The following is a 10,184-nucleotide window of genomic DNA, read 5'->3' as shown; positions in this document are numbered from 1 at the left end:
GGAAGGAAATTCAATATATTAGTGTTAGAACAAAAATTTTTAAACACCGCAAAAGGAAGATCAATAGATGAGTAAAAGCACTACAAAGTAATTGCATAACACCACCATTACACGAACCAAACTTGAACTCAGAAAGTTACTACTTCACTAAATAGTGTGGTGATGAGTGAGCTTGTGCAATTGTTTTTTATGATCATAATGATAATAATGATGAGTTGGGAATGATCCATTTGGAGCTAAGAGTGATGCAAATCCAATAGGTTGAGTTTGGTTATTAGGCCATGCCATGACATGCACCTCAATGGTCTCAAGTTGTTCTATTGCTACATTGAAAGTTTCGTTGATCTCATATTGGTTACAGCAATGAATAAGACCACCACTGCACACATTCTTTGGCATTATGCTTTTGCCTTCCAACCGAGATATCACAAGAAGGAACCCACTTGCTATTGCCTCTTCATACAGTTCTCCTAACCCTGCACCTTCAGCTACTGAACCTCTCATCACTGAGTATATGTACACAAAACCCTGCAATAATAATACTTTAATTAGCAACAAGAACAAGTTCTTTAGTTCTCATAGTTTCACAAGTGTTGTTTACCTCTTCGGTTTGCTTGATTTCCATTCCGAAGCGAGTTTCGGTAGGTTTAGGGATCAACTCTATTGAAATTTCTGATAGTCCAGGTAGAAACCACAACCTTATACCGTGTATTATTTTGTTAGTGTTGTGGATTTGTTGCTTGCTGCACACGCTTGTTTCTTTTCCAGAGAAACTAGTCTTCTCCTGTGTATCCACCTGGATGTGGATGATATTCAATTTGACTCATTAATTATTTGGTTTAGTTTATTGAATAGCACAAGTTGAAATGAAAAGGGGGAACAATGTTATGTCAATAGCTTGGATAGAACCTGTTCTGTTTGGATATTAACAAAAACAAGAGGAACTCCTGAAGAAATTGCTGCACTAAACCAGGCCATGCACCTCGCCGTGGTAGCGTCCATGCACTGCTCGTTAACAAGGGGCATGAACAGAATGGAGCTGATCACTGAACACCATTGGTCAGGCAAATAGGTTCCAACTTTCATCTTCCAATCATATGTGATCCCACTCCTTCCAAATTCCCTGCCCTCCACGTTTATTGCTTTCATGCTCATTTCTGCAATATTATTATTCGGAGGACGATTCTTGTTTAAATTAAACAAGAGTTATGCATGGATAAGGATCAGTATATTTTTGTTTAAATTAAGTTTATAGCTTGAATGTGTGTACCTTGCAGTGCAGTGCACTGATCTAACGTAAGGTCTCCAAAATCCGCAACATGTCTGTCATCCGTTGTAGCTTGAATAGTATAGTACTTCCTCTTGAGTATGGATCCTTTTTGTTGCACAATACGTGCCTGCAGTTATAGTAGAGAAAATCGAGATTTTACATAAAATCGGAAGAGTAAATTAAATATGTAAAATGTGAAATCGAATAAGATTTAAATTATAGAATCGTTAAACCTAATAGAAATTTTGTAAAATCGATTAATTCATTCAAAATCCTAATATTAAAAGATCTTAAGAGTTAAATTGAGATTTTAACTACTATGCCTGAAGTTTCACTGAGTTGTTATTGCCCCTTCTGACTTTTATCCATATGAATTCGACACGGGGGTTAATCTTGCCAAGCTGAGAGATAAGCTCTGAACTGGCCTTGACCGGAGTAAAGGAATCATCATCGGCGCCATGCTCTGAAAATCCTTCGATGATATCTCCTGGTAATGGCATGCTCTCGTCCCACTCATCTACCACCCCTTGCTTCACTTGCTTCACACAAACAAGAGTCTTCTGATCTGGAGTAGCCATGTTCAATCTCCTTGTAGAGGAAACGGGATTTTGACCATTAGCTTGGATTGAATTTGAAGCCACAAGAACAGTGATTTCCCAAGGTGAACATGTTTAGAACTAATCATTTAACATTCTTACGAGGCAAATTTTTTGTTTGGGTTCTTTCGTCCTTATCCTTGTAGTTAACGTTTTAATATATGTTTTCAACATTTATTTCAGCTTATTGTATATTTGTAAACGAGTACCATAATGCCAAGACAGCTCTGGGCCTCTGGCCGGCTCCATAATCTCATTTAACGATTGCAGATTCTCATTAACTAGTTTTATTCATTAAAAAAAATAAAAGAAGTGCCTGCTTCCGAATTCTGCATCTTAGTTTTGTATTCACGTACTGTTCTCAAGTTTCACAGCAGTTGAAACTTGTAGAAATGAATTTAGCTGTTCATATACTCATATAGACACTAGAGTAAGTTACCAAAAAAATAGACACTAGAGTAATATTTGATTTAAGGATCTTTGATCACTTTCCAACGACTGAGATAGTAACGCTCTGTAAGAATTTATATCAGGTACATTGCATCTCCTGCACATCTCTTCAACAACAGTCACTGCCTTGCTAAGTTTTCCCTTTCCACGCAACTCCTTGACAAAAATGCAGAATGTGTCTTTGTTGATTACAAAGTTCTTATCAATCATGACATAGACAGTCCTCAATGCCATTTCCTCATCCCCAAGATCACAATATCCCCCAAGCAAGCAATTGTACAAGGTGGTATCAAGGTCATGTCCGTTCTCAAGCATCTCAGATACAAGCCCCTCAACTTCTTGCATCCTACCATTCACTTTACAAAGACCACAGATCACTATGCTATATGATAAGAAGTTGGGTATGCAGCCCATTTGAGGCATCTGCTTCAAAAGATGAACTGCTTCATCCAGCTTCCCTATATCCACAAGAACTCTAAACACTGCATTAAAACTTGACACAGATGGCTTGATTCCCTTGACCACCATCTCCCTTATAAGTAAAAGGGCATCATCTGGTTTCCTAATTTTGCAATACTCATTGACTATGACACTGTAAGCCTTCAAATCCGGCCTCATCCCGCGACTATCCATTTCCTTCAGATGCATGATAGCTTCTTCAGACCTTCCCACAATGCAAAAACCCTTCATGATGCTGGTGTTTGTGGTAACATTGTCTTCTAAACCATTCAATCGCATACTAGTCATCATCTTCATGGCCTCGTCCACATTCCCACCCAAGCAAAGGCCTTCAATCAACGCATTGTAGGTCAACACATTTGGATGACAACCCTGTTTTACCATCTCTTCCATACACTCTAAAGCTTCGCGGAACTCACCTTTCTTTGAATATCCATCAATTAAAGTAGTATAAGTCACCACATCCGGCTTGCAACTCTGACCCCCTACTTCCACCATTCTATCAAAAACCCTCTTGGCACCCTCCATATCACCGTTCTTGCAAAACCCGTGAATCAAAGTGTTGTAAGTAACCGAATTGGGGGAACAGCGCATTTCATCGAACACCTTGAGTGCACTGTGGACCATGCCTATTTTGCAAAAGCCCCTAATCATGGTGGTATAAGTGAACACGTCGAGCTCAAACACACCCTCCTCCACAACCTGGTCAAAGATAGACTTTGACAAATTGATCCGATTGGCTCTTACAAGAACACCCAAGACGGCGTTACAGGATAACAAGCATCGGCCATGTGAAAAGCTCTTGGCTTTGTGGAACCAGTGAATGGCGCCCCTGATATCGCCGAGATTGCCGAGAGCAATGATGAATTTGCAAATCAAGGAGTCGGAGAGGTTGTTGGAGCGGTGGAGGAGGTGGTGGGCGGTGGAGAAGAGAGAGTGAGAGAGAAGGGAGTCGGTTATGGCGGCGTAACAGTGGCGCGTGTGAGAGTAGTTGTTGGGGTTGGGTTGGGGGTTGGAGGCCCAGTTGAAGAAGAATAGTGCGTGGTTGGGACTGCGTAAGTTCTTGATGACTTGGATGACCAATGGTTGAGTGAGGCAAGGTGAGAATGGTTTCAGTGCTTCACAGGCATTTGGGTTTTGGGGGTTTATGGTTTGAATCAGTGACGTAATGGAAGCTACGACTGAAGAAACGTTTGAAGATGGGTGAGTTGTGGCTTTTCTTACTGCCTCAGCCATCGGAACATCAACTATGAACCATCAAGTATTAACCCTATTTCAGCTTTATTGCATTACCCTGCTAAGTGCTAAATGATCAAAGTTGCCAAGAAACTTCTACACGGACTATACGGAAGATTTTCACATATGCTATTGTATTTTATTGGCATACTAGTATTCTGTAATTTTTTCCTGTGAATATAATGAATAAAATAAGTTGATGGTGGAGATTATAAAGACATCTTTTAGTGTGTTTATGCGAAGATATTGAACACCGTAAGATGAGTACCAGCCAATTCGTTAATCGAAAAGTTAATTTTTTTTAAAATGTGACTTAATGCTTTTGTTGTACAAATGATGATACACATTCAAAGCAGTTCATATTGTGGTATTGTAGAAAATTTAGTGCTAGACTTGGACCAGCTAAATATAGTGTTAGAGATAGAAGTCAATTGAATAATATCTAATTTTTCTTATATAAATGGTGGTATTGAATTTTAGTATTCATTATTAAGAGAATATTTAAATAACAATAATATGAATAATAATTTTAAATTATTAATATTATTCATGGTTAAGAGGATATTTATTAAAGACATAAAAATAAATAAAATAATACAGATAATGCATGTTGAGATAAAATGAGTATTGTAAAAATACTTTATTCAAATAAAAGAATGTTCGTTTACATAAATTTATTTTTATATCCATATACTTTATATTCGATTTAAATTCATGTAAGTTATAAACTTATATACTAATATTAATTTTGATATATAAAAAGAGTACATCAAATTATTTTTCATTATATTATATAAATAAAAAAATCAACCACTCACTATATAAAAGTATAAATTTTGTATTCATGAAAAAATTTAATTACCTGGTTATATTTGATTTTTTTTTATACTAATTATTCAAGTGATAATAATTTTATTAAAAAATTAAATAAAATAATATATATATTTATACATAAATATATATAATAGTTAATTATTTATTTTTATAAAATATTTTTACATGTAATATACACAAATATATAATAATTATATTTTTGTCACATATTTTATTTTATTTGAATGCAAAATAAATATAATTAACAAGAACAAATTTAATATAATGATTATTCTAATAAAAATTATTCAATTTTATAATATTACAACAATATCATTTAATTTTTTTAATTAATAAACTCTTTACAGCCTTTTTGTTTTGATCAAGTTTTTTTATTAACTATAATCTTCACATACAAGTTTTTTTGCTATACAAGTTTTACAAGTTTTGAAATTCACTTACTCTTTTCACGCTCCTCCTTAACATATTTTTCAATTAATGCACGCACGTTCTTCTTCTTTTTCGTTATTTTTCTTTTTCGTTATCGTTGTCATTAACACTATCTATTCCTCATCCTCCTCTTCCTCCTTCTTTTTTCATTGAATTTTCTTCTCTTCCTTTCTTTTTCTCTTTCTCCTCCTTCATCAGTTATCTCATTGTTGAATATAATGAATAATTTAAATTTAGATTGTCAATTGAATCAAAACAAAATTTATTATTGTTTTTTAATCCAATCAAGTGGATGAGGTGTGGTTCAATTTAGAAGAAAAAATACAGCATTAGAGGAAATATTTTTCTGTATTTGCAGTAAATTTGGGTATAATACAAATATATTTAGGTGTAAAACGAAAATATTTAGGTATATTTTTATTTTGATAAATTCTGAATAATTCAAAACTCTTCATCTTCCTCATCCTCATCTTCTGCTGCTGTTTTTTTTTTTTTCATCATCATCACCATCTTCTTCTTTTTTTCTTATTCATCTTTTTCTTTTTATTTTACCTTCTCAAGTTTCTTCTTGTTTTACTCTCTAAATAAGAATAAAAACAAAAAAAATCAAATAAAGAAGAAGAAGAAACACATAATGCTGCAAAATTATTTGAAAGAGGATGAACTTACATTCATTTAACTAAAAGAAAGAAAGAAATAAGGAAAAGAAGAAGAAAAAAATGCAACATTAGAGGAAATATTTTTTGGTACAAAAATGTTATTTGTACACTAAAATCAGCCACTAAAATTAGCCACCAATGTATTTGTGTATAAATACATGTGTGATTTAATTTATTTTTAATGTATATTTGTATTCCAGTGTGTATTTTATACTGGTGGCTGATTTTGGTGGCTGATTTTAGTGTACACGTAGCATAACTCATTTCTGTATTTGCAGCAAATTTGGGTGTAAAACAAAAATATTTGGGTGTAACACGAAGATATTTGGGTGTAAAGTGAAGATATTTAGATGTATTTTTATTCTGATAAGTTCTTCTAATTCAGAACCCTTCATCTTCCTCCTCCTCATCTTCTGCTGCTGCTTCTTTTTTTTTTCATCATCATCATCTTCTTCTTTTTTTTTTCTTATTCATCTTTTTAATTTTGTTTTACCTTCTCAAGTTTCTTCTTGTTTTACTCTTTTAACAAGAATTAAAAACAAAAAAATCAAACAAAAAAAGAAGAAGAAACACATAATGCTGCAAAATTACTTGGAAGAGGATGAACTTACATTCATTTAACTAACAGAAAGAAAGAAATAAGGAAAAGAAGAAGAAGAAAAAAATGCAGCACTAGAGAAAACATTTTTCTGTACAAAAATGCTATTTGTACACTAAAATCAGCCACCAATGTATTTGTATATAAATACATGTGTGCTTTAATTTATTTTTAATGTATATTTGTATTCCAGTATGTATTTTATACTGGTGGTTGACTTTGGTAGTTAGTTTTAGTGTACACGTAGTATAACTCATTTCTATATTTGAAGGAAATTTGGGTGTAAAACAAAAATATTTGGGTGTAACACGAAGATATTTGAGTGTAAAACGAAGATATTTGGGTGTATTTTTATTCTGATAAATTCTGCATAATTCAGAACTCTTCCTTTTCCTCCTCCTCATCTTTTGTTGTTTCTTCTTCTTCATCTTCTTATTTCATATTCTCATAATTCTTTTTGGGAGAAAAAAATCAAACAAAGAACAAAAAAATACATAATGTTGTAAAATCAAAAGAAGAAGGAAGAAAAACACGACAATGAAGATGAAACACATGAAGAAAAATGAAGAGAAACACAAAAAAGAAGAAGAAGAAGAAGAGAAAGAGGAGGAGAAAAGCAAAGAAAAAATGACAGTTGTGGTTTTCATTGAGGAAAAAGAAGAAGAGTCGTTCATAATGGTGAAGGAGCGTGTTAAAAACGTAATGCGCATGTTCATACGCTTTTGTGGGTGAGCGTAGCTTCTATTAGATTTGGCCCAACTTATAAAACTTATAAATCAAAAAGACTTGTATGTATAGCATAATTGTATTTATTATATTTGTGCTTAATAATTTCAGCCACATTAAATTGTAAATTTTTATCCAATTTTACTTTGTTTTGTTCATGTCAGATTCTAATACTAACACCTTTAATTTAGTTCTTAATTGGTTTCGTTTTCTAAATATTGAAAATGTTTTAGATACTTGCCATTAATCGACTTTGTCTCATTGCCAGTATCAACATGTTTGATTTTTTACGCATTTATAATTTAATGAGTTGGTAAGATCCTTTTCAATTAGGACCATTTGCCATAAATTCTCGATTTCTTTTCAATGGTAAAATGACTTTTAAGACCAATTCACCAATTTGGCTTTATTTTTTACATGTTGATTATAAAAATTTGCTATATTTTTTTTTGTCAAATGCTATGGTCTAATGCCAAAATAAGCTTATGATCTAAATTATTCGACTTATCAAATATAACATTCAAATAATCTTCAACTAAAATAATATTGTTTCATCGTCCTCGTAGTATTTAAATTAATTTCTAATGGCAACATAGTATTATGGCTAAAAAAATAATATATAGGGAGGTGTGTTAGTCGACCTTCGTGGTGAGTTTTGATAAGTCCATAAAGCTTGACTTAATATTTCATGCCAACTTTGTAATATTCTACCAAATAGAATCTTATGCTTAAGTCATAAAGTAGAGGTGGTGAGGTGTTACGACCTCTAAAAATAAAATAGTTACATAAATATAGTTGAAAGAATTTTGTAACTAGAAGCATTGAAAAAAAAAGCTAAACAAAAGCGAAAACAAAAAATCGTGTCACACTCGTACGAATAAGCATAAAACGGATAGACAAGGTCAAAAGAAAGCTAAAAACATAATATACAAATCAGAGTTTCAAAACACATATATCAATCTCTAGACTCAACCTGCGAAATTAAGGCCGGCCAAAGTATATAACTATATATATTTATACAACCAAAAATATAACTCAAACTACAGAATAAAAATCTGTTTCTCCAAGTCAACCTCTAGGAGGGACAAACATAAAATATATACAAAGGAGAATCTATATACATATATACATAGCATAAATACAAAATACAACATCCCAAGATAACAAAACTTCGCTTGCACAAGAAATTCCAGATGCTCAGCGAGGTGCCTCCCAACCTGCATCTGAAAAACAACAGAATTATGTATGGAATGAGAACCGGAGGTTCTCAGCATGATAAAGGTGCCCACATAGTTAATATAAAAGATCTTGGGAAAGCCAGAGGCATTCCTAAAACTCCAACACTTAGATTTCAGCTTAAAGGTCCAACTAAACCAGACGTGAAGTAAGTTATCTAAGGTATTCAAGTTCTAAATCTAACTTTAACATAACACTTCACATTCTGTCTCCTCCAATCCTCCAAATTACCGAGGAACAACACCCCCTCACACCTGTGCCAAGAGGGGTTTCTCAGAAAACATACACATACAATTCAAGCAAGAAAAATACAGACAGAAGTGCAATTACAGCAAATAGAACAAGTAGCAGAGAGTTAAGCAATTAAGCAAACCAAAACAATGCACACCCAAGCAAAACATACAAATGCACATGATGTATGCCTGTCCTATGGCTGATGAGTCTCTTCTATCGGTTATATAACCAACACGACATGTCTTGGTAGTTAACCATTGGACAATCCCTTTGTGTGCGCATTCTCAAGCTCAAAAATAATATCCATGGAGTCAAACTCCAAGCTTAAATATAATATTCTATGGAGTCAAACTCCAAGCTCAATAATATTCCATGAAGTCAAACTCCAAACTCAATTATAATATTTAAAATTCATATATATATGCATGCCCATGAAAAAATTCGGGGAGTTAAGGTGCCCGGTTATATCTTGCGATAGAAAGTCAACGAATAGTCTCAAATATACAAGCCACATAAAAATCTTTTTCTTTTTAAAATAATGATTCAAATCAAAACTCCAATTTTTATAGAAATTTTGACAGTATCTCCTCTAAAATTCAAACTTCTGCCACCCTTCAAGGGTCCTAACCACCAAACCAAACACCTCTCAACCATTCAAATCATTTTCAGTATCAACTATTTCAATACCAAACCAATTTCAATATTAAATCTTTTTCAAAAACCAACCAACTCCAATAGCAAATCATTTACAAAAAAAACAAACCACACATCATATACTATATACACAATCCATCAATAATTCATTCAATTCATTCCTATATTAAGGTATTCTAGCCTAAGTTTTCACCTAACATTAAACATTAACTACGAGAAATCAAAGTCATAGCTTGACCAATTTCTCCCTAAGCTCGGAACACCTCAAAAACCTCTCCTTTCACAAGCTCCAAACTTCCGAACGTCAATTCCTCAAGTTTAATCACCCGAATTTTGTTCCAAACCACCCAATTGAACTCTAAATCAACAAGAACAGAATTTAATTCACACAATATCACCATAATCATCATAGGGTTCACTAATTCAGTAATCCACAAGGTTTTAACAGTTTCTAACCTTAACCACGAATAAATTGGATAAAACCCAGTGATTATTCGCCGTTAGAGTTTACCTAAACTATCAAAATCATACAATTCCTCAATACCCAAACTCTAAAATTACGACATTGAAGAGAGAGAGAATTGGGTAAAAAATGAAAATTTCTTACTACTTTATTCAAATAGAATTGAGGAGAATTTTGATACAAACACATGGCCACTGACAACTTGTCAATTGGAGCTCCAAAATGAAAGTTATGGACGATTGAAATTTTGGAGACATTAGATTTTTTTTCTTTACGTCGATTTCTCTTTTCTCCACTCCACAACCTGAATTTCCCTTTCATTAAGGGAGAAGTGGCTGAA

The 10,184-nt window shown here is 33.3% G+C and overlaps 2 protein-coding genes across 2 annotated transcripts; both read right to left on the bottom strand.

The window, feature by feature from the left end:
• Window positions 1-1,940, bottom strand: LOC130958024 (uncharacterized). The gene is made up of 5 exons (XM_057884899.1): window positions 1,594-1,940; window positions 1,271-1,397; window positions 910-1,157; window positions 602-796; window positions 1-528 (listed from the first exon to the last, which is right to left on the bottom strand). Exons 1-5 carry the CDS (start codon window positions 1,846-1,848, stop codon window positions 148-150), a joined length of 1,206 nt encoding a protein of 401 aa, XP_057740882.1. The 5' UTR covers window positions 1,849-1,940; the 3' UTR covers window positions 1-147.
• Window positions 1,941-2,319: 379 nt separating this feature from the next.
• Window positions 2,320-4,011, bottom strand: LOC130957514 (pentatricopeptide repeat-containing protein At4g11690-like). The gene has a single exon (XM_057884367.1). The coding sequence runs from the start codon at window positions 4,009-4,011 to the stop codon at window positions 2,320-2,322; it is 1,692 nt and encodes a 563-aa protein (XP_057740350.1).
• Between the last annotated feature and the right edge of the window lie 6,173 nt (window positions 4,012-10,184).

The sequence above is a fragment of the Arachis stenosperma genome, chromosome 10 (assembly GCF_014773155.1).
Source record: "Arachis stenosperma cultivar V10309 chromosome 10, arast.V10309.gnm1.PFL2, whole genome shotgun sequence".
Classification (NCBI taxonomy): domain Eukaryota; kingdom Viridiplantae; phylum Streptophyta; class Magnoliopsida; order Fabales; family Fabaceae; genus Arachis; species Arachis stenosperma.
This window is presented reverse-complemented; position numbering and strand designations above follow the sequence as displayed.